The sequence below is a fragment of the Oenanthe melanoleuca genome, chromosome 17, assembly GCF_029582105.1.
Source record: "Oenanthe melanoleuca isolate GR-GAL-2019-014 chromosome 17, OMel1.0, whole genome shotgun sequence".
Taxonomy (NCBI): Eukaryota; Metazoa; Chordata; class Aves; order Passeriformes; family Muscicapidae; genus Oenanthe; species Oenanthe melanoleuca.
Genome location: NC_079350.1, coordinates 10,558,381 through 10,583,517, shown reverse-complemented (window position 1 = coordinate 10,583,517; position 25,137 = coordinate 10,558,381). Strand labels below are relative to the sequence as shown.

Sequence of the window (25,137 nt, the reverse complement as noted above, 5' to 3'; positions counted from 1 at the left end):
GAAGGCAGCCTGGGGCTGTGCTGGCACCAGTCAGCACTGCCACTTGTCTCTGGGGCCACTGATCAATTCCTGGTCTTTTTCAGCAATGTCAGCACAGCCTGACACTGTGGGGACTTTCTCAGATCATAACCTCTTATTTTAACCCACAATGAACTCATTTTCCTCAATTACATCCCACAACTGCAGGTATGCTGATACACAAAATCACAATCCACTGGCAATACTTGCTCTCCCCTCCACTTAGCTGGTCAGGGAATGGCACAGGTGTAGCTCTGCAATGAGCTGTAGTGTCTGACTAACCCCATTAAAGTAACTTTTGTTTTAAGAGAAAAGTAACTGTATGCTATCCATAACCCCCTAAAAATACAATTACATAGCAAATAGACTAGGGCAACTTTACCCTACCTGCTTTTCCAGATATAATTTCTTTTTCCTTCTGTTCTGTGTGAAGTCTATCCTGAGGGTCTGTGCTTCCTCCCAAAATCCCTTTCTCACAACCACTGCAGAGGAACCTTCTGAATTCCAACCTAACCCTGGCCCCAGAGCTGTTGCTCATCCCAGGGATCAGCCAAGGACCAAGGATTTGGTCTGAATACATAAGCCAGAGCTGGGCCCACTGTGGGCACAGGGACAGGGCCCTGCAGCTCCACGTTACCACAGGGCTGCAGGTGTGGGAAGGAGTGAAACCACTGCCTGTGCTTCTGCTGGCACCTGAATTCACAGGGTGACACCTCATCTGCTTGTTGGGATGTGCATGAGCCAAGGTCACTCCAATGCCTTGGCTGGTTTGGAGCCCTGGCATCAATGAGCTAAACCAGTGTGCACCACCAGGAACTCCCGTAAGTTTCTCATACCCACTCACATACATCATGGGAATCCATAGACTCCATGTAGGGAAAAAAAGTCTCCTCTTTTCTATTTAGGAAAGCCTTCAAAGTAAATAAGCAAAAATCCTGACAATGGAAATACTTGCTCAGAAGCACAAAGTCTTTCCATCATTACTGTATGGAAAAAGAGATGCCCATGGGAACAAACATGGGTTACCACTGATTTCTGTTTTGCTATGCCCAAACCTCCCTGGCTCAGAGCCAAAGCAATAATCAGTATCTGTGCAAGATCTTTCCCAAAAGCAAAGCTTGGCAGTCGATTTTTCACTCCTTTAATCTCTTTTGGTACACTTCAGCTCCTGGTGGTTTTTGTTCTGAAGGAGAAATGCTTGAGAGGGTTGACTGAATGAACTCTGAAATTCACACCCTGGCAAATTGGACTGATTTCCTAAATCCATAATTACAACATTCCTCAGAGATATGCATTCTTTCAGAGCGAACAAGGAAAGATTAGTTTCCTGTTTCTTCCCATTTACATGACTTCTCTGTCAAGAGGAACTTTTTTTTGTTTTTAAACAATCCTCTGTTTATGTGGTTCTCTTCTTGGCAGGGAACTGGGGAACTAATCTTGCCTAAAAGTATAACACAGCCAAACTATCAATTGCCAGCAGGCTGATTCTCTGTGAGCAAGGCAGCTGATTTGCACAGGATTAGAAGCCAATATCTATCAGTGACACTCAGACAGAGGCTGATCGATTACAGAGGGTTTAAATAATCTGGGATGATTATTGAATGGCTGGATTGTTTTACTGCTGGCTGGGCAAGAAGGGCAGAGAAGGTCTGTGTGTGTGTGAAGGCTGAAAATGTAGTGACACTGGGCAAGCAGAGCCCCCACACCTGCCAGCCCCAGCTCTCAGCAGCTCCTGTGGGGTGAGGGCATTGTGGGGCTCCTGCCATGGAGCTGAAGGCAAGAACTGGCTCCCACCTGCAGAGTATGTGCAGAGCCCTGTTGTTTGCTTTGGTTTTCATCAGTGAGTCCATCCTCTCCTTCTGTGCTACCCTGGGAAGCAGGCAAGCTCCATGTCCCATCTTCCCTCCTTTCCCTGTCTGACTGCACAGGTCAGTGTCAGGGCTCTTGAGCAGGGTTCCCTTGGTCCTGGAGCAAAAGGAACAGGGGGATTTGCCTGTTTGAAGTGAGCCTCTCCTCATTTTTACTCTGTGGGATCAAACAGGTGTTGGGGCTGTTCAGCTGGGAGAGGAGAAGCCTCTGGGGAGACTTTGTTTGGTACTGGAAGGAGCTCATAGAAAAGACAGAGTGACTTTATACAGAGGCAGGGACAGGGTGAGGGGGAAGAGATGGGAGATTTTTCTTAGGTATTAGGGAGTAATTCTTCCATGTGAGGGGGGTGAGACCCTGCACAGGCTGCCCTTGGATCCCTGGAAGTATCCAAGGCCAAGCTGGATGGGGCTTGGAGCACCCTGGGATAGTGGAAGGTGTCCCTGCCCATGTTCCAAGGGGGCTGGAACAAGATGGTTTTTAAAGTCCCTTCCAACTCAAACCAGTCTGGGATTCTGTGACTTTTACTCTGTACTTGCTGCAGTTTGCAGTCACTATCAGGTATCCTGGATACCACTCCTGATGTTGATTTTAAGGACCACACATTCCTATAAGGTATGTTCCACACATTCCTATAAGGTTTTGCATGATCATCATTCCTGAACAGTTTCTTACTCCTAGGATGCTTTTCCCACTTGGCAGAACTAAACCTCCCCCAGCACACCCCAGTGGAGCTGAACAGCTCACTGATGCTCTTAACTCCTTAATCTAACCCTGACCTCTCAACCTACAGCCATAAGCCAATTAGCTCTTCTTTATACCATACCAAATCTCCTTCTGATGAAGCTGTGCTGCTGAGTGAATGCCTGCTAGTGACAGAAATGTAATTAGAGTGCTTAGCAGCATGCTGGCCCTGGCTGGTGGCAGGGGGCTAAGGTCAGAATGCATCTCTAATACACCAAAACAATTTAAAGGAGATTTTTCCTCCCTAGTGTGCTCTCTCCAGTTTCCTCTCTTCACTCTCCAGTACTTAATTCGTGTGCACATTAAGGCTATTTGGCCACCAACTTTAAGACTGAGGTCCTGAGCTTTCCAAGGATCCCTTGCCAATCCCTCCCTGAAGCAGAATTAGACACCCAGCTGTCAACCCCCAGCTTGGCCCCATAGACCCACACTTCAGTAAATGAGGGCTGATTTTCTAAAGTTGTTGAACAAACATATCTTACATCACCCCAGAGAAATTTCTGGCTGATTTTTAGAATGATTTTGGACATTTTTGACAATTTGGTAGATTGGACAGCAGATGATGGCAGTTTGTCTTGGCTTCTTTGTACCTACTGTAATATTACACCAGAATTCATCAGCATCTTTGTGTTTCACCACAATTTATTTATCTAGCAATGTCTAGATTTGTTATAAATGAAACTACTACAATTACAGTAGACACAGCAGCTCTCCAGGTCCTACAGAGAATTAACTCAGCCTAAGCCATGCAGGAAGTAGTCAGAAGTATTTACATTTAACTGCAGATGTCATCCTTTGACACTCCTCTTGTCTGGGCATGGAACATGCTGCAAGTTTGGCTTTTCCCATGTGCTTCTCCCACAGCAGCTGGGGGTTTGTTCAGTGCAAAGTTCCCTTTTCTTTCAGCCCAGCAGTGCAAACCTCATTAGTACAGGTGCACATTTGGCTGCTCTCTGCTGCGAGCAGAACCAAATCACAGTCAGGGAATCAGAACATCCTGAGCTGGGCAGGAACCAGAGGGATCAGCTCCTGGAATTACAGAATGCTGTTCCTGGTTACAGACATCCTGTTATCTGCAACAGCTCCATCAGGCATCCTTCTGCTTTCCAGTAACTGGTATCATTTCAGCTTCCAATCAATATATGACTCCACTGACAAACTGAACTGAATAGAAAATGGAAGGAGATCAATACTTTGCCTCCCACTTTTCCTCCCACTACAAACTTCAGTTTGCCCATGGTTTCATATTCCCTTTAGACCATGCTGTGGCTGTGTGCTCTCCCCAGAAACCTCCAACAGGAATAGTGAAGCCAAAGAAAATGGCAAAGGAAAAAAGCAGAATGAGTGTCAAAGCACTGTCACCTCCACTGAGCTCCTGCCAGTCCCTGAACAGGGGACAAAATGCAGGGAGAGGAATAGAAGGAGAAATGGGACCTACAGGTAGGCACTGGGAGAAGAAAGGCTGCCAGTTCTGACCTGAAACAAAGCAATTCCCCCAGTCCTGACTTCCCACAGAGACAGCAGACCTTAAACATGTTGCTAGTCCAGGTATAAACACCAGCTGCTCTGTAAAGGGGAAAAGGAAAAGAAAAACCAAACCTTCTCTTTTCTGCAATGGCAGCTGTTAAGGAGCTGCTTAAAGCTGTGCAAAGATAAATGCAATTCTTTTGCAGATGGTTGAACTGGCAGACTGCAGGCAAAACCAGACCAGGAGCAGCTCCTGTATATTCCCACACCCCCATACTGGGAGCTGCTGGGCTCAGAGGCTCAGCACCCCAAGCACCACATGCAGCACCACTGGTGGGGCCACCAACATTTATTTCAGCTGATGATTCCTCCCTGAGACTTCTAAGGCCAGAAGGAACAAAACAATCATCCAGTGGTTTAATTTCCTGCTGAAGTAGTCCATAAGTACTGACAGGGGACTCCTCATGGCTGGTTCAACTCCTTTGGGTTTCCACCTTCCAGGACAAGAGCCAGTCTGGGTTTGATGCTTGAGTCATAAAATCCCATCCCATCCCTGAATAAACACTTCACTCCAACCAGAGGAAAAGATGATTTTGTACTGCAGCCTTATGCTGAGAGACATGTCACTTATTCATCACCTCCAGAGCATCATTCCCATCTGCACAGCACACACTGCTTCATTCCCTAGAGATGTTCAGTTCCTCACACTGCAGAGAGGTTGCTGTACTCAAAACAATTGAAAGTTTTCCCTGAATTCAGGGGTTCCAGGGAAGAACAGTGGATGTGGGTATTTGCAAAGTGATCTTTTTGACTCCTTGTCCTTATTCAAGACTCCCCAGAGCAGGAGTCTTGGCCAGGTGTTCTGGATACAAAAAAACCTTTGAAAAAATAAATGGCATTCTGCTCTTTAAAATCCCTTAAAAAATTCCCTCCTTAAGTGTAACAGCTTTTCCATTTTATTCCAGAGGTAGCTGTGTCGAAATGGCTCTGCACAGAAAGAATCTTGGCATCAGCCACTGCCAGTTAGAAATTAATTGGTCAAATAAATAAGATTACATCAACTCCTTGCTGCAGTGTAAGGCAATTTACACATATTAAGTACCAGGAACTGTCAATGGTTTTCCAATGTATTGCACAGAAAGAAGGGCAGATTTCTGAATATTGTCTGTAACAACCCTTGAACTGTTCTGGAATTGGAGTTCTGCATTTCCTAGGAATTACCAGCATCTGACCCCTGCTCACCCAGAGAAGGAGCTGGCACAGTGCTTGATTTTCATGGTCAGAAATTTTAAAATAAATAGCTATCTCACTGTCCCAGCTGGGGGAGGACAGAGATCAGCTGCAGGCTCTCCCTGTGCAGAGCAAGGGAAGCAGCTGCCCCCAGGGCCCATCTCTGCATCCTCACAAGCCCACAAGAGACAGAGGAGCTGCAGGACAGGGACCTGAGGACAATGAGGGCACTTTTCTGGGAGGGGCTCCCTCCTCTCAAACCACACACCAAGGCTGGAGTGGCCCCAGCCAATGCAGAATCAGAGAACTGTTCAATGATTAAGGTAGAAAAAGGCCTCTGAGATCATCCAGTCCAACCATCAATGCAATACCAACCACGTTCATCACTAAGCCATGTCCCCAAGTGCCACATCCACCCATTTTTGGAACACTTCCAGGGATGGTAACCCCATCACTGCCCTGGGCAGTCCATTCCACGCTTCTCAGTGATATCACAGCTCCATGTGTGTTTACTTTTTGAAAGCCTGGCATGGAAAAACTCCTTCCATGGAGAAACTCCTTCCATGCTTTTTAGTGATTTTGTCCTACAGAATGTCCAGGGGAACATCTGGCCTCCCCAGCCCCTCTGGCTGCTGGCCGGTCACTGGCAGGAGCACCCTGAGCACATCTGGGCAGAGCCACAGAGCAGCTGTGCTGGGCTTGCTCTGCCCAGCTCGACCTCCTTGTGCAGCTGCTGAGGCCAGGACAAACACAAAGCCTGGAAAACAGCAGCACGAGGGCACACAGGAAGCAGGCAGGAACCTCATGCCCTGCCCCTCTTTCCCTGTTTGTCTCCGTGAATATCCTCCACACCTTCCCCTCTTGCTGGCACTCCCTGTGCTCCAGCACCAGGTTCCCTCAGGAAGACAATGAAGAGCAAGCAGCTGGCACTGAGCACAGAGTCTCTTCTCTCCCCTCCCTCTGCCTCCAGGCAGCTCCTCTTGGAGAAGGTGTGCAAGGGCTGATCAGGCTGCAGCAGCCAGAGGGGATGGGGCAGCCTCCTTAGGGCGTGGAGAGCTTTGGATCCCTCTCCCTCCCCTCCTGCCTCCTCTGCCATCCCTGCCTGCACTGGGCACTGCCAGGCAGAGTGGGCAAAACCAGTTTACCACAGGGCTGGAAACAGGTTTTATTGGCCCACAATTAACTCCTGAGTTCCTGCTGTTTATAGGAGCAGTCAGGATCACACCTGGGATTCATCCAGAGCAGGAACAGGAAAGATCTGTACTTGAACTGCCCAGGCTGAACAAAAGAAAATCCCAGTCCCAAAATGTCACTGGCCAGCAATGGCAAGCTCTGAGCAAGGACAGTCCCACCTTCAGCAGAGTTCCTGGTATCTCTATAATTCCTGATATCTTAACCTATATAATCACTAGAGCTAGTCATAGCAATATGATTTATATCTTTTTTATGGCTGCAGCAAAGAATTTGAAAAAATTTGAAACTGAAAAAAAAAAAATCCCATGAAGACTTCCAACCTCTTTGAACTTCAAATTGAAAAAAAGTATCCAAAAATGATCCAGTAATTCTGACTGAGAGTTTGAGTGAGTATTTTGGGAGTTTTGGTTCCTGTTCATCCAGGTGACCAGAGGTCACATTGTATGTCACCTTCTTTCCCCTGTCCTTGATAATGCCTGACCAGGCAGAGCCTGGGAGACCCAAACTTTATGTGAGCCTTAGCTGAACACAGGGATGGGACACACAACACAAATGTCATGGCTCCTCAGCTCCACAAGCAGCCTAAGGAATTTTTTTGATCAAACATGTCAGGTCCCAGGTGAAGCTCTAACCTTTTGTGAAGCTGTTGCCAGAGCAGTTGTGGCTGCCTCTGGGTCTCTGGCAGTGCCCAAGGCCAGGCTGGGTCAGCTGGGAGAAGCCTGGGACAGTGGGAGGTGTCCCTGTCATGGCAGGGGTGGAACTGGATGGGCTTTTAGGTCCTTCCCACCCCAAACCAGTCTGGGATTCTGTGAAGCTCTGAGTGAACTTTGAGCCATTCCCTCCTGTAAAGCCCAACCTTTCAAATCCAATTAAGTCCTGGACAATGTTAGTTTTTGCAATGAAAACCAAAACTTCCTCAAAGATCCTTCCTTTATCCCCTCCTTCCCCTGCCAGCAGCAGCCACCAGCCTGCACAGGTTGTTATTTCAGCTTCCTGCAGATGCACAGGTACAGCTTCTCATCACTTTCAAGTGATGCCAGAGACAGGGATCTCTGATAGCACCGAGCCAGGCTGATAACAGGCAAGTTTCAGCACCACTCACTGATAATTACACAGCTGTGAAAAACACACAAGCAGGAAATGGGGAGTTTGGAATCCTTTGGAAAGACAGCCCTCTGCCCAGTGCAGCATGCAGCCCTGTGTTCTTAGGGCTTAGCAGGCACCACACATGTGCTTTCCAGAGATACTCTGAGCCTCCTGTCTCCAGAGTGGGAGACTTGGGAGTTTCATTCCACATCCATCATCAACAGAGACCCCTTCCCCACACACACCAAAGCACATCCTGATGTGAGAATCATGGAGTAATGGAACTTCCCAAGTGGAAGAGACCTACAAGGATCATGGTGTCCAGCCCCTTGAGCTGCATGGAAGAGCCCAACAGTCCTTTGCTGGTGTGTCCAAACCTGACACATCTCAGATCCCTGAGACCATCAGCCTGGCCCGTTGCCACTCAGAGCCCTCACTGACACATCAGATGGATTCTCAGGAATCCCTAATGGCTGCAGAGGAGTCACAGAACAGGAGCAAACACTCACAATGGGGCTGCAGTTCCACAGGGAAATCATGGCCACATAAATAACCACTAATGGTTTATCACCATGGAATTTTGCTGTTTCATTGTCACACTTGTAATTATTGTAGGATCAGGCCAAACCATGATTGCCTGAACTCTCCTGTTTATACCTAAGAACAGCCCAGCCTGCTCCCTTCTCCTTGTGCTGTTAAAATTACTTGTGTCCTGCAGCACAAGACAGGGAGGTCACAGTATCAGTCACCTGAAAATGGTCAGAGCCTGCACAGGGAATCTAACATTTATCCCAGTTTCCTCACACACCTTGCTAGCTGCTGAGGAACAGCCACTTTTCCCCCTTCATCTTATCCAGATCACAGAATTACAGAACCATGGAATATCCTGAGCTGGAAGGGACCCACAAGGATCACTGAGTCCAAGCCCTGGCCTTGCACAGTCCCACTCTGGACATCCCTGAAAGCACTGTTCCAACGCTCTAGTTTGGCTCCAGCCAAACAAAAGCATTTTCAAAACCATAAAAGGAATTAAAGTACAAGTGTTCTCCCTTTACCTTCCCTGCATTCACAATTTTGCTTCCAATGTGTTGAGAAAGGGAAGAACTGTGATAGCAGGACTACAACATCCAGAGCTAGATATGCTAAAACTTCTTAAAATAATCTCCAAGCAAACAGCCCAGTGAAAGCAGGGAGACGGAAATCCTCACTCACCTGAATATGGTCTGCCCAATTCTCCTCAGACATGGTTTTCTGAAAGACAAAATCACTGCTGAGCCCCTTAGGAAAGGGAAGATGTTCCATACAGCAAACTGGAAATGAATAGCTCATTGTCCCACTGGCATCACCTGTGCCAAGGAATGCACCTGGGACACACAGGACACCTCCTCAGCTCCTCAGTGTCTCCAGCTGGGCCATGGTAGAGCTTGGATGGGGGATTCAGGGAACTCTGACAGCACAGCACATGAAGCACAGAAATGCCTGTGCAGTTTGTGTGACTGTTCATCTCCCATGAGGAGCCATCCTGAGGGCTCCAGCCAAAGGACGGGTCCCAGGGCTCATCTGCAAGGCTCAGCCTTCACAATATTAAAATGAGGTTTTTCTCAACAGTCAAATCAGGAAAAATCCTCTGGAATTACGAGGTCTATGAAAGGAATCTGACAAGTTAATATTCCCATTCTAAAGCAGTTCAGAGCCAGACTTGGGGAGAAACTCAGGAGGGGAGCTGCTCTCTGCTCTGCCAAGGACCCACCATGAGTGTCACCCCAGAGCTGGCAGAGGGAACAGGGAGTGTCAGTGTCACTTTTATGGAAAGGTACAAGAGCAAACAGGGAGCAAGAGCCTCAAAGAAAACAGCTTTGAGATATCCAAGCATGTAATTTAAATATTAGTGAGATAAAGAAGCCCTTTAACCAGAGCTCAGATACAGCTGTGAACGGTAAACAGAGAGCACCAAAGAGCTCTCAGAAGAGTCTGTGTCCAGAAACAGCTGCCAAATGTACCTTAATGGAAGTAACTGGCCAGCTTGGATACTTTAAATCAAGCAAATTCTCCAAAACAAAGGAAGTGGAATGCCAGAGAGAGCATAACACCAGATCACGAATCCATCCCCTCTGCTAAACAAATACACCTGGAGAAATGCTCTGCTCTCCCTGCGGATCACCAAGGTCCCTACAGTGATGTCATCCCATATTAAAGCTCTGAGATGCAGGAGGCTGAAGTGCTCCATCCTCCCCAGCTCCTCTGGCAGTGGGTTTGGCAGGCAGCAAAGACAGATCAGAGCCTTCCCTGAAGGACTGGGAGGGCTTGGGAGTAGAACTTGAAATAAAAAACTTGATCATAAACTATTGATACATTTTGATTATCTTAATTAAGTTATTAAAAATGTAAATGTAACAAAAATCCTTATTCCACACACACAACACAGCACATACCTCAACAAATCTCTTGTAAAAGAGGTAATTCAGGGTTCTCAAGTGCCGTTGATTTATAACATTGGGGCAGAGAGCTAAAAGAAGGAAAAAGACATTTAAGTACACTGCATTTCCTGGAAATTTTACTGTCTAGACATTACACTTTTCCTTCCCCAGTGTCAGACTGGGTTTGGGGAAGGCAGGATGCCCTCACACTTGGAACAATGAGGGGCAGAGTCACACACTGTCAGCTTATCTCAACTCTACACTGTTATTTACACTTTCATCCGTGATTAGCAATGCTAATTCTCAGGTCTACTATCTCTGCTTCCACCACCCCTGAGCGATAAGATCCACTCCCTGTTCAATATGCTCGACAGTCAATGACTTTACACCTTTAATTAGGCACCATCCTCTCATGGGCACGCCTCAGTCTCTAGAGGCTGCATTCTTTGGGGTTTAATTGGACCTGTGTTGATAACTCATTGAAGCAGTTGTGAACAGCTCACTCAGGATATAAACTTGTGGCTGAAGTTTATCCGATAAAACACAGATCCATGAGCAAGGCTCCATATCCATACCAAGAGGGTGGGGAATACTGTTTTGCTGAGCTAGCAAGCCACAGTTATTATTTTTATTGCTGTCACCTTCATTAGATATGGCTCAATGCAACTGCAAAAGCCAAGACCTTCACACAGCAGCTTGTTTTGAAACCCAGTGCAAGGAGATAAAGGCAGGAGATAAAAGACATGAAGCAGCATTAGCACAGGTGTCTGCCAGCTCCTGCTGGATGCCTGGCTGCCTGTGCAGGGGAAAGGCTTCACCAGGCCTTCCTTGGCCTTTCAGATGGGGCTAAAAACACCCACTGGGAGCCACAGGGAGCAGCAGTCACACACAGACAACAGGAAGGGGAAATTCTCTGTGGCCTCCCTTGAATTAGCACCCACAGGGAGACACTGATCCCTCATCCCTCTGTGTGCCCTTCACAGGGCATGCCCAAGGACTGAACCCAGGAGAACAAAGAGTCATCTCTGGATACCAGAGCCTGGGATCAGAGGGGTGTGGACTGGAGTCCCACTGGTCTCAGCAGCTCTTCAGAGTGCCCTGAAGCATCACCTCAGAATGTGAACGTTTCCATTCAAACAGAAATGGTTAAAGCTCTTATTTGCAAGTTAATTTGTAAGTTCCACAGTGTGACAACAAATCCTTCCCCTCAAAGCATCTGAGGAAATTACTGCAATTATCATGCAGGATATTGCACCAGTAAATATGGTGATCTTTCCTCTTGATATTGTCCCCATACAGAGCCACTGAGGGGCTCACCTGTGCAGATGTGAGGCAGCTGTGGCTCACCTGTGCAGATGTGGCCGTGCACAGCCAGCTGTGGCTCACCTGTGGCTCACCTGTGCAGATGTGAGGCAGCTGTGCACAGCCCTCTCCTGCCCTCTGCTGCCCCGCAGCGCGGCACTCCCGGCCACAGGGACAGACATCCCCCGTTAAACCAGCCAGACGCTGGTGACCAGCCAGGAGAACACTCCTGCTGGCTGCTGCTGCCAAAGCCCTGGCAGCCCCGGGCAGACACTGCTCCCAGCGCTCAGCACAGCCCAGCAGCACCGGGGCCCGCAGGTACCCTCAGTGTCCCCTCTGTCCTTGCACCGGGATCTCCCTCAGTGGCACTAACCCAGGAGATGAGGCTGTTACACCTCTCCGAGAGGATCCTTTCTACCTCAGAACTGTCAATGAAAAACATCACTAAGCTCTCTCTGTGTGCTGGCTGTGCCAAACCACAGCAGAGAACAGACTCCACCATGCCAACCCTGGGAAGGGCTGTTCCCTCACCTCTGAGATCTGTTTTGACTGAAACTTCCATTTGTAAAGTCGATCTCACAGGGTCTCCAAAGGCTATTAAGTAATTAGCTTGGAAAAGCTACAGGCTCGTTAAGCCAGAGCACACTGAGTGAGGTGTGAGGAAAGACTCTATAAACCTCAATTTCCTCAATCACACACCACTTCTGCCCAGCTTCTTCCTTCCCCAATAAGGGTAATTAAATGAAATCGACACACAGTTTATTGGGACACCTTTGGGACTCGGCAGAAAATCTCCCACTTCCCATGCCGTTTGGGAGTTAACAGGAATACTGAAATACAGCTCTGAAAAAGAACAGGAGGACTAATCTAAGAGGATGGCTTTATTTTGTTTTCCCCTGAGGTGTGAGATCTCTTTAATTGGGCCACCTCCTATGTAGCTCTGAAATTTAGGGCTAGCAGTTCCCAGAGTGTTCTCAGTTGCTGATGGACACCTCAGCTGTGCTTGGCAGTCAGTGTGATTTACTGTGAGTGGGCAAGAGTAAGCTCAGGCAGTGAGATCTCCAGGTCGATTTGGAACTGCAAGAACTGAGTCACACACACGTTTGCCTTCTCATACCCAGAAACCCCATCCTCCTCCAGCCCTTCTCACCACTTCCCTCCGTGCTGCTGCTCTCAGGCTCTCACAGCGAGAGGGAGGCACAGGAGGAGGAGCCTGAAAGCAGCACAGCAGCAGAGGAGCCCAGGTGGGGGGACAAGAAGCACGAGCTCTGCCTCACCACCAGCGTTCAGGGAGCTGCTCAGAACAAGAGAAATGAGGCTTTCTTTTATCTCTATGTTTTGCCCAGCCTGCTTACTTTCTGGGTATTTTCCCTCCCAGTCAGACTTGCTTTCACTAAAGAATGGAGAAAGAACACCCAGAAATTCAGCAAAAGGGAGGGGAGAGATGGGAAGACAAAGAAAGCCACATTACTCCAGCTGCCAGCATTTCCCAATTCAGTTCCAGCACGCCCTGTACCAAGGCAGCAATTCCTCTGCAGACATTCATCCCCTTCCAAAGCACTTCAAAGGAAACTGACAGGCACAGTTTAGCAATGTGTGAATTCCTGTTGTAATTACACGTGGTATGATGTGAAGAATAAACACCTACTGTCCTGCATGGGACTGTGGAAGCCACCCAGCACTGGCTTTAGCTGAAATCCAAACCAGGTGCCCACATCCCCTCTCACACCAGGGAGGAGCAGCTTTCCTGAGCAAGGACTTGCCCTGCATTGCAGACACTGCAGTTTGCATGGCAGAAAGGGCTGGAAGGACATTTGTCTGGAAGGAATGGGATTTGTACTTACCCCAAGGAACCTCCTCAGCAGTGACTGGCTGTGGAGGACCAGCCAGATCTGCCCGTTATTAGCAGCAGCTACAACACTGGGAAAGCATCACCAGGTCGAAGTGTGCTGCATCCAGTGGAATGCACCTGAGCCCAACACAAGCTCCTCTACTGCATTTTTCTTCTCTTTAATTATTATTTCTCAGGATTTTGCATATGAACAATTACATCATTTCACCTCTACCATTATATCATGTGCTTGGTGGAGCTTCCATAAGGAAAGGGGAACAACTCTTTTCTCTTACAGATCATCAAGGACAACATGGCTGACTGAATGCTCAACACTGCAAAGGAGGGAAAACTACTGAAAACTAATGAACTTCTGTCAAGCTTTTAATTTCTAAATAAACAATTGCCATATGTCTCAGCTTTCACATGAAGGTGCTGAGTTTAATTATATCCACTTCTCCTCCAGTGAGGGTTTGAAAGGTTTATCTTGCTAACTTTTGAACACCAGTCTGAAGATAGGAAGATTAATAGTGTTGCTGACAGGTGTAACAAGCCCACAATTTGTGGTTAGAAAACCCTTTTCAGTCCAAGAAAAGAGAATTGCATACCTTGGGTTGATGATGGAAACCTCTGCAGGATAAAAGCACCTACAAGGGTCTGGTGCAAGGCCCCAAAGAGAAGGAAAAATCAACAGTCCCCGCTAAGAACCAAAGCACAGCAGATTTTTTTAGAGAGCTGCTGGTGAAGGTGCTGATGAAGTGATGGAAAATGTGCCACTTCTCTTGCAAGGCTGTGAGAGCCTTAAAATTCCCCCCACCAACCCTAGTTGATGCAAAGAATACAAAGGGCTGTGAGGCTCCTGCTTCCCAAGGGTTATCTCCTCCCAGCTGACACAAGGAAACACATCCCCAGTGAATAATGACTTGCCTCTTATGTGAGAGAAATGGAGTCATAACTCAGAGCTGAGCATGGTGTGTTTATGCAGAGCCATGCTGAGGTCAGGATTTATTCCAGATCATGGCAGAAGCAATCTATTAGTCACCAGCACTTCATTCTTTGACAGCACAAAGTCATAACTCCATAACTTACCAGCTTTGTTTTTCAGTATCATTAATTAAACCCTGAAATTCCTCAGGATAAATGACAGCAGAGATTCCTTGATGAACATGGAAGAAGACAACTTGACTTTGTTCTTTATTACTGAGATAACTCCACAACATGTTGCAATATCCCCTACCTGGGTCAACACTGAATCTCTCCAGGAGCCTGAAGACCAACTTGCTGAGCACTCTGCGGTTCAACTTTTCGGGTTTGCACCTGGACAGGCCTTGATATGGTCTGTATCAATACAGAAAGACACATCTGTGGCATCACCTAAAGGATGCTTCCCAAATAGCAGACATTTCACAGCAGAGGGATTGGGGTTTGTGGGATGTTGATAAGGACAGGCCCCTGCCTTTCACAAGGTACAGTGAAAAGCCAACAGCACAACTATACAAATTTCAGTCAACCACTTGAAGCAAGTCCAGAGGCTCATTTTAAAGAGAGAGAAAGTGAGCAACTCCTTTTCATCTTTTTTCAGAACTGACAGCAGCTACACTGTGACTCTGACTGTGCTGCTGGCTCTGAGTGACAGGAGTTATTCAAGTAAGAGGCAATTCAGAGGCAAGAAGATGCACCATGAGCTGATGAGCACAGGAAGGTTAACCTCTTGCATCTCTTGTTTTTCTGCCACATCATCACAGTGTTATCTTCCTGCCAAACCTGTACAACCGATACTGAAAGTCACCCTTGTCTGCAGCAAAGCTCGAGAGGCTGATTGTTCCAACCCCCACAGGAAGCTGTGACAGTGCTCTGCTGCTGGGGAGTCCTGCACAGGAATGGAGCATCTGTCAGTAGCAAGGATTCCTCTGTCCTACAGGCAGGATCATTGCAGAAGGCTCTGGTACAGCCACCAGAATTTTTCCTTTTTCAGCCAAAAAGTCAATATATTGCAGTCCCTTCTGCTGGGACATAATCACAGCCAGCCAGCCAGGGCACAGACACATTGTGCTCTGATCCCAGTACATCCAGGGACAGACACACTGCTCTGATCCCAGTACATCCAGGGACAGCCATGCAGGGCTCTAGCAGCACCTTGGCACAGCTGTTCAGAAAGACAAACGTTGATACCTTGTGATGTCCCTGATATTGAAGCTGGGGTCACACCACTTGTCCAGGGTCTGCAAGAGCTTCCTCTGGAGCTCAGGATATTCTGCCACATAATCTTCCACCAAGTTAGCTTTATCCTGGAGCAGTAGTGGGGTACACATCTAGGAAAGGAATTACATTAAAGCACCGTGCCCTGTCTTTGATCCCCATGGAATGTGAGTGAGTCCCAACCCTGCCCAAGCCACCAGTGCTGCCTACAGGAGTACTGTGACATTTGTAACACAAACATGAGCAAAGCTTCAGTGCAGCAAAGTACTGATCTCTGCCTCAGTGATGAGCACAGCCAGAATCTGTTATAGCAGTGGCTGCATCCAGGAAAACTGGGTAAGAGGTGTAATGGGGGCTAACAAAGCACTCTGTGCCTAACCTTGATGTAAAGGTACATCAACAACACAACAGGGACTTCTTGGGAATGGAGTAAAGCCTCAGGTGAAAGGCTGCAGGACTTGGAGGGCCCTCATTGATCTCCTGCTAGAAAAAGGTGGATCTGATGATAGAGAAGCCTCCAGAGGAAATGACTCACCTTCTCTACATCTTGATCTGGCTGTAATTTCAGCTTAATACTCAGTATGGCTGCCTGGAAAACATGAAAAAGTTGTGTATTTAGAAGAACCCTACAGAGATAAATGGGCATTATTCCAAAGTGAAGTAAAAAGCTGTTACACACATTTTTAATGTGTTAATTATTTCTGTTACGTTGTCAAGCACAAATCCTGCAAACATTTGGCGACATTCATTCTACAAATGTACAAGAACACTCCTGGCAGAGCTGCATATCCTGAGTAGCAACGGCCCCTGGAGCAAAAATTAAAGATCAAGTTGTTGGGAAGAAAGCAAGTGAAGCACTGGGACAAAACCAGCTGGGATGGATATTTCCTATCAATGTCATGGTAAAAGCACCTGACCCACCACACCTTTCTGAGCAAACTTTATCAGTCTCACTCTGCCTTTGAAGTTTTGTGAAACAGTTGCATTTTGTGAAAGGAACTCAAAATTTTAAACACTCTGAAATCAAAAGGCAACAGTTTATCTAATTCCTGAGTCACTCCACACCCCCGAAAGCACCAGCGTCACCACAGGCAGTGAGATGGGAAGAAGACTGTGCAAAAGCAGAGAACCAACACACACCATGGAAGTTCAGCTGCTCAATCCTACTGCCCCATTTGGAAGTGGGAAAACATCAGTTTTTCTGTTGGTTTTGATTTGGGTTTGGTTTTGGGGAAGTTTGGGTGGTTTATTTATTTTTTTTTAACACTGCTTCATTGGAAGTCCAGGCTCTATCTTCAAAAGATAAATCAAGAGAAGTGACAAAAAAAAAATAAAAATTACCATTAACACAAAGACTGAACAGAAAAACACAGGAGCATTGTTCAGCCCAGCTAAACCTCAGCCAAACCTCTCCCTCACTCCAGTGTTGGGGTTAGCTCCAATAAAAGTGCAGAGGATCATGGCTTAAGGCCACAGGAAAACCCTAGCAGTAGTGGTTAGTAAAAAAACACCGCCAGAATCCTCCAGTTCCAGGATGCTGATCATTGCCAGAAAGTTCTCTGCTCCCCTTGTTATCATTGGTTCCTTTGTGCTGCAATAATTTGAATATTCCTAACTGCCCTTCCCTATTGGACCCCTCCCAAAACCCTGCCCTAATTCCAGCCCTCCCCAAGTTTATAAACACCCCACCACACCCTGACACCTGCTGTTTGCCATTGCCCTGGTGCACGCATCAAGGCTCCCTGTAGCATCTTTCCTGGTTCATTCAGTGCCAACTGTTCAGCTTGCTGTTTGTTGTTTCCTAGTATTAAAGTTTTTTAGTTCCCAAACAATCAGGTCAGATTTTCTTTCTGCATAAAATCGCCGAGTTCAGTGCAGCCACCAGCCCTAACTAGGATAGGTCAGAGGTTATTCTCCAGCTTTGTAACTATCCCACAAGTCAGAGGCAAAGAGCTGCTCCTATCCTCTCACATTATCAGCTTAACAACACAATGTTCAAGCTGAGCCATTACTCTCAAGTTGAAGGCTGCTATTTTTTGTGTGGACCTGAAAAAGGGGCTTGGGTCTCCAAAGCTTTGGCAGCTGGTTTTGCTTTCCTCCCAGCTCCTAAAGTTTTCTGAATTAAAAGAAATAATTTTTTAAAAAAGAAGAAAGCATTTGCAACTCTCAAGGCCTTGTTTCACCATTTGATCTCGTTATTACCTCCTACTGTAGCCTTAGTTTTAACTGCAACATCCAACAGCTCCCTAATGGCTTTTTAATGTTCAGATTAACCTAATTGCAGCAATGTTATCTACATGGCAGAAGTTTATCTCCAGCACTACTAACTGTACAGGTGACTTAATCAGATGAACATGTGTGGTGTCAGGTTGGGTTTTCCTCTGTCCCTGGTTGGATATTCCACCCTGTCCCCAGAGTGTGGGGAGCCCTCCCTTTCCTGCCCAGACATCTCCCCCCAGCAGGCCTGGAGGACAGAGGAACTCCAATCACACAGACATTCATGGAATCCTCATGGTTGGAGAAGACCTCTAAGATCAACAAAGCCAACCAGGAATGCAGCACCACCACAGCATTCACTGCCAAACCACATCCCCAGGTGCCACATCTACGTTTTTTAACATCTTCAGGGACGGTGACTCCTTTGCTCCGGGCAGCCTGGCCTAGTGCTTTACACAAGCTGGTTTTTAACAGCAATTTAACATCCAGCTCAGGTAGGTAATGGAGCAGGCAGAGCAGTGGTGCTGCTGGCAGAGCATCCCTGCAGCAGGGAACGCTCTTGGAGAAGGGCAGCTACTTTGTCCATGCCAGAAGCTACACATGGAGGGAGAAACAAGAGCTGGGCTCTAGCAACAACACCAGGCAGGATCAGGGTGCAGCTCCAGGGGATGGGCTGAGCTGGAGGCCAGCAGAGATAACATCTGCCTGTTTACAATGGGAATAGTAAGAGAAGAGATATGAGTAACTGTAATAAAGATGAAAGTGCTTGGCAGCTGTGTCTGTGGTCTCAACTCCGAGCTATTTTAAGATTTTGTTTTGTTATTATCGTGTTTTGAATTGTTTCACTCCACAAACAAATTTTGTGTAAAACGACCCTATTTTTAACAGTCTGTTTACAGCCGATAAGATCTCCAGCAAAGCAACACCTCATTCGCAGGCTCCTTTTGCCTCAGAAAACAAACACTTTAATGAGGCCGAGCAGGCTGTAGCTGAACGGGTGAGAAACCCCCTCCCCAGCCAGAGCCAGCATTCTGCAGCGCTGGGCTGGAGAAGTCAGGGAAGCTGGAATCGGGCATCCCCTTCATCCAGCCGCAGATCCTCGGGCTGGATCAGCAGAGCTGCCCAAATCCTCAACAGCAGGTACCCCTCGACTTCACCAGCTGATCAGTAAGAGCCAAAACCCGAGGCAGGAGCATGGGCAAGCTCTGGGGAATGCTGAGATATTTGCACCTACCAGGATCTACTCACCCCCTCAAACACCAAAGAGAATGTTATGGTCTTGGCTGGTGGTAAAAGGAGCCCTTGCACAAAAATATGTTTCATCCACAGAGAGTTTTCAGCATTATCTAATAACAGCAATAATTATCATTAATGCAGTGCATAAGAATGTTCAACCTGTACTAACCCCCCAGAGATGACAACAAACCTGGGGGAGGCTGGTGCCCCTCTTGCCTTGCACCCCAAGTATACACGGGAGAGGGATGTGATGAATGCACTGCCTAGTGCAGGAGAAAAGCTGATGGCCATTGCCTGAGCAGTTCCTGCCCAAGCTTCTGAGTCTCCTCATCCTTGGGGAGCTTCGGACCATCTTTGTCTTAATGATGGTGAATGCAAAAACCCCATCTGGACATTTTGTAATAGTTTTATCTCCTAAAAATAAACCCCTAAAATACAGCAGAGGGCTGGCTGAGTCTGGGGAAGAATTCAAAGCCGGGCAACACTACATTTAATTCCACCTCTAACCCACATATAGATGCACTGACCAAAGGATGGGGAAAGTTTCCCAAACCTGACATGTTCAGGCCCAGCCACGAGCACCAGAACACTCCTGCAGTCACGGGAATGCAACCCCCGAGCATGGGAAAGTGGGGAGTGCTCTGCAGAGAGCACAGCCCAGACACCCTCAGCAGTACCTGCTCCTCTCAGCTTGTTTTGAATGCAGTTGGCTCTGTCTCATCGAAAAATGACTATTCTTTCCACATACAGTACGAGGTGCAGGAAGCCACACAAGATCTTATCTGCAAGGGCATGTGCACTTGGGTGGTGTCTGCACTGACAATTTCTGCAATTTTCCCACGGTGGGGTTCACAGCAGAGGAATTACCTCGTGCATGAGAACTGCTTGGAGTGCTTAGGCAGGACAGACACCAGTGGTTGCTGATGACTCCTGCTCTTGGCTCTGCTGCAAGCCAGCTGGGACAGCACAAATGCAGATATGTCTGTACCTGACTGAGTGCACTATTTCTGAACACACGGCGAGGGAACTTCTGAAACCCCAAAGAATAAACGAAACAACAGAAGGAGACTTTGCAGGGGAGGAATCAACATCAACTCCAAGAAAATCACAGTGATCAAAGCCTGGATAATGGCAGAAATAACTGAGTAAAAGGCACACCAGATATTAATCACTGGGCACATCTGTTTTGTGTTTTGGAATCACTCATTTCAGACTTGAGGCTAATCAGCTTTGCTGAGCTTTCAGAGTGCACCAGTGCACAGTGGATGACATCAGGTTGGATGGTTGATTGCTTCCTGCTCAAAGGGCACTTCATACACAGCTGGCTGTGGAAGGTCTGCAGAAACCAGGGAAACACGACATTCCTCAGGTCCACACTCAAGAGACCAGGAAAGAGTGAGACCATCAACATGGAGCAGTGACAGGTTATTTATTCCCAGACAAAGAATCTGAGGTAGAGGGAGAGAAGTAAAAGTCCAGGTTGGGAATATGCACAGGTGAGGGGAAGAGGGAACTGAAGCCAACCCAGTCTGATTTGTGTCCCTCAGGTCACTCAGCAGTTTTAGATGGGATTTAACTGCTCAGCTCATTCTCTGAGCATTGCCCACCTCCACCAAACCCAGACTCTGCACAGCTGGATCTGCTGCACATCCCCAGGGCTGTCCCACAGCCCAGAAATTCTGGCAGTAGGAGCAGAACTCTACTGTCTCATTTATGACTCCCAGCAACACTGAAGCTCCTTCCCCAGAGCTCCCTGGCACAGCCCAGGGCAGAGGTGGCTCTGGAGGCTGGGAAGGGCAGCAGTGGCCCCTGGCCCGGGGCTGGCTCCCTCTGCTCCAGACAGGCAGCACTGGGCAGGCAATGTGCCACTGCAGCTGTCCTTCAGCAGCAGGGTACGTTCAGGGGAAAAAGGGGTGGATTCTAAAGGAGAAACTACAGGAGAAACTACTGCTGGTAACATTTTCCTTGGACTTCTTAGCCAATATAGTTCTTAATTTAAAAGAAAAAAGGAAATACACATGCACACACTTTAAAATATAGTGAGAGCTGAACAAGCCTTTGTATAATTAAGGTGGTAAATGGAGATAAGAAACAGTATCAGAGACGTTTTCCCTGGCCTGAGAACTGCTCAGAAAAAGCCAGAATGAAGAAATCCAAAATCTGATTATGCATTAATGTGCTCAATCGATGCTAACACTGATCTCTACTGACAGACCTGCAAGATACACTGTGTGTAGTCCAGCAGCATGGATGAAGTATGTCTACAAACACCAACACCCCTGACTCTGTTCAGAACATCCCTGCACTGAAACTGAAGGTCATGATGGGGACTGAACTGTCCATTTTTACACTTCTGAGTATTTGTGCTCCTTTAAGTTTAACTCTGGTCAATCACCCTTCCTATCATGTCTGTAGCATTGCTGACAAAAACTTGTAATTCTGTGTCTACACAGCTTTTTCTCTGGGTACTCCAACATATTTTATGTCAAATTTTAACTGAACTCTACCAGATAATCCACGTTATCTTAATTGAAGGAGCAAACATTAACCAAATTTAACATACAAGCCTTCATTATTTCTAGAAATTGAGGGATAAAACATTAGAAGAAAAAATATACCCTGCTTTTGAAAAGAGAGAAATCTGAATGGACAGCAACTGAAAATCCTGCTAAAAATAAAATACTACAGGCTTCATCCAATATTCTTGTTTAAGAACCAAAGTGATGAAGGGGAGAGAAACTCCGTGAATCACTGACACAGAGGCTGGAGTGGGAGGTCTCTCAGGCCCAGGAATATTTCTGGTTGTCAGAGGCTAAAAAGATTATTTATTGTTTCCTTCCTAAACCCAGCTCCACTGCCACCTGTTCAGAATTTACTATAAAGCTGTTAAACAAGATGAGAACTTTGATGCTGACTGTGAAAACAAGTTTCACTGTATCTGACCCGAGCAGCACTCACTGCTGATCCAGAAGCAAAGGAATTTGATTTTTTTCTTTAAGCACAGCTATCTTTTTACCTTTATAAGCTGTTTAAAAAATGTAAATAAAATAACTCAGTGGACAATAGAGGGCATTCATCCCCCAGAAAGACAGCCGCCACCCTTAGACATGAAATATCGCAGCACATTAAGTCATGAGACCCCGCTAATCAAAGCTGACAGGGCCCTGAATGTGATTTCTGCTGAGACTTAGCGATATCATGGGGCACTGAAGCATGCACAGCCTGCCAGACTGCCCCTGTTCATGTGACAATGGCTTTTATTCCCCAAAGGGGCCTGCGAGTGACAAGAGTCCCCTTTGTCTCCAGGCTCCCGCATTCGCAGTGCAAGAGAGGTTCATTCAAGCAGCCCCAGACACTCTTTGAAAGGCTGAAGTGTAACATAAGATGACCATGAAACACTAGCTTGCCTTCTGCCTACCCCTCATTCTTCTCCAGCACAGCCTGGCCTATTCAGGGCCTCTCGCAGCCCCGCTCGCTCTGCATTACCCCCGGTCTGCTGAATCCCAGCATTGTCCTGCCAGCACCCAGCGCCCTTCCCACCCCAAACCCAGTGTCCTTCCCACCCCAAACCCAGTGCCCTTCCCACACCAAACCACCCAGTGTCCTTCCCACCCCACACAGGGTGTCCTTCCCCTCCAAAACACCCAGTGTCCTTCCCACCCCACACAGGGTGTCCTTCCCCTCCAAAACACCCAGTGTCCTTCCCATCCCAAACCCAGTGTCCTTCCTACACCAAAACACCCAGTGTCCTTCCCACACCAAACTCAGTGTCCTTCCCACACCACACAGGGTGTCCTTCCCACACCAAATCCATCCAGAGTTCTTCTTGCACCACTTCCACTGGCACCCAAGTGCCTTTCCACACCAGAGCCACCCAGCATCCTTCCCACACCAAACCCCAGTGCTCTTCTCACATCAAATCCACTGGCACCCACTGTCCTTCCCTCAGCCCATCCACCAGAGAGCTCCCCACACAGTGTTCACACGGGGCCTTCCCTCAGCCCATCCATGCAAGTACCTCCCCACACACATTGATCCAGGCCCTTCCCTCAGCCCATCCACCAGAGAGCTCCCCACACTGTGTTCACACGGGGCCTTCCCTCAGCCCATCCATGCAAGTACCTCCCCACACTCATTGATCCAGGGCCTTCCCTCAGCCCATCCACCAAAGAGCTCCCCACACACATTGATCCAGGCCCTTCCCTCAGCCCATCCACCAGAGAGCTCCCCACACTGTGTTCATACAGGGCTCTTCCCTCAGCACATCCCCCTGCACATAGCCCTTCCCACACGGTGTTCCCTTCCCACACCATGTTCCCTCCCTTCCCACACCATGTTCCCTTCCCACACCATGTTCCCTTCCCACACCATGTTTTCCCACACGGTGTTCCCTTCCCACACCATGTTCCCTTCCCACACCATGGTTCCCTTCCCACACGGTGTTCCCTTCCCACACCATGTTCCCTCCCTTCCCACACGGTGTTCCCTTCCCAGCTGAGACCCCTGGCTCCCACTGCCCTCCCCACACCTCACCTGCCCACAGCAGGCTGGGCCAGCCCAGGCCAAGGGCAGCAGGGAGCCATGGCTCTGGAAGGGGACACGGCTGCTGTGCTTCCCTGAATCCCTCAGCGGGAATGCTGAACCCTCCCTCCTCCCCATGCCATGGCGGCCACGATGAACAGAGCTGGGAGCCCCTTGCCCTGCCCAAAGCTCTCACTGCTCCTGTCACGAAGGACAGATAGAAGACCAGACACCCAGCCACCACACCAGTTGCACATGCCTGCTTTTCCCCAGCTGCCAGACCTGCCTGCCTGCCTCGCCCCGGGAGCGCAGTGCCATCCGCTGGCGCTGCTCCCTGCAGGTGCCTCCTCAGCACAGCCGTGCTGAGAGCCAGAGCCATCCCCTCCAGCTGTGCCCCGGGCCCCCTCTGTGCCCTGTCAGCCTTGACAGCTCCCCCAAATCCAGCCACAAGGAGGGCAGAGGTGCTTCAGCAAACAACAACTGCCGCAGCCATCCCCAAGGATCTGGATCTCCTTTTCCAAAGGGAATGTTCTCAAAACCTCCATGAGGGAAAGGAGCCTTAACTCTCAGGGCACAGGATATTCATGGTTTGCACACCACAGACAAGGCAATAACCTGCTCCAGAATAAATCACAGAATCCCAGACTGGTTTGGGTTGGAAAGGCCCTGAAAGCCCATCCAGTTCCACCCCTGCCATGGCAGGGACACCTTCCTCAATCCCAGGCTGCTCCAGCCCCAGTGTCCAGCCTGGCACTGGGCACTGCCAGGGATCCAGGGGCAGCCACTGCCCTGCCCTCCCTCACAGGGGGGGGATTTCTTCTCAATATCCCATCTAAATTTCTCCTCTTCTAACTTATAATAGTTGCCCTTGTCCTATCACTATCTGCCCATGAAAAATGTAATATCCTTCTACTTTATAAGTCCTTTTAAGTACTGTACTGTAAAATGCCTGCTGTTTTATTGCAAATACAGCAAGAAAATAAATAATGACAGTCAGGATTTGTATGGATTTCTGTCCTTTCAGGAGAGACTGAAGAGCCAACAATCCTATATCTGAGTCTGCTTCACTGTGAAAGATAGGAAAGAGCAGGACAGACAGACACCCAGAGCCACTGCAAGGCTCAGAGCCCCAGCTCCAGTTTGTTTGGGGTTAGTCTGACTTAGGTATGTTCAGTCCCCAAGGGCAGTAAAAGACTTCCTGTTACTTTTGAAGAGAATTCTATTCATCCTTCTGGTAACAAAAGAAAGCTAGAAGAAAGCTATGGCTGAGAGTGAGAAGCTGTTGAGGTTTCCTGTTCTTCACACTGAGAATGAGCAGTAAATGAGCTCTGCTATGAAAGAAAAACCAGAACAACAATTTCACAAAAAAAAAATAAACAAAAAACGAGCTTTCCAAAGCTGGTTCTAAAAAGAACTGTATTTCTAATGAAAACAACAGATATCTTTGGAGCCATGGACCTAAAAATCCCACTTGAATATAACCAAATAATACATTTCTGTTGTAATTTTCAAATATTCACATTCAAAAACTTTTTGAGCAGAAGACTAAGTCTCAAGCACCTACTGGGGAACTTCAAACCAAACAAAATATCTTTGTTTCAGCACTGAAAGAAATCAACAAGAATGGGATTCCAGGATGCCATCTGGGAATTCAACTTTACTGAAGAACAGGATTTTAAGAATACTATTTGAGTTTTACTTTTGCAAAACAAGGTCAAGTTGTTATACACCACCAACCATGCTTCTGTGAGAAAAACAAATCCTTTTGCCTTTAAAAGAGAAAGATCCCAGAATGGTTGGAAGGGACCT

The 25,137-nt window shown here is 47.7% G+C and overlaps 1 protein-coding gene across 4 annotated transcripts in view; it reads right to left on the bottom strand.

Moving 5' to 3' along the window:
• Positions 1-25,137, bottom strand: part of EXD3 (exonuclease 3'-5' domain containing 3) — a 204,998-nt gene that overhangs the window by 118,505 nt on the left and 61,356 nt on the right. For all 4 annotated transcript variants that reach the window (XM_056504861.1, XM_056504864.1, XM_056504862.1 and 1 more), the window contains 5 exons: positions 15,890-15,943; positions 15,328-15,467; positions 14,393-14,493; positions 10,038-10,111; positions 8,818-8,856 (listed from right to left, as the gene is read on the bottom strand). In XM_056504861.1, the coding sequence (XP_056360836.1) occupies positions 8,818-8,856; positions 10,038-10,111; positions 14,393-14,493; positions 15,328-15,467; positions 15,890-15,943 (408 nt within the window). The remainder of the gene's footprint in view (positions 1-8,817; positions 8,857-10,037; positions 10,112-14,392; positions 14,494-15,327; positions 15,468-15,889; positions 15,944-25,137) is intronic.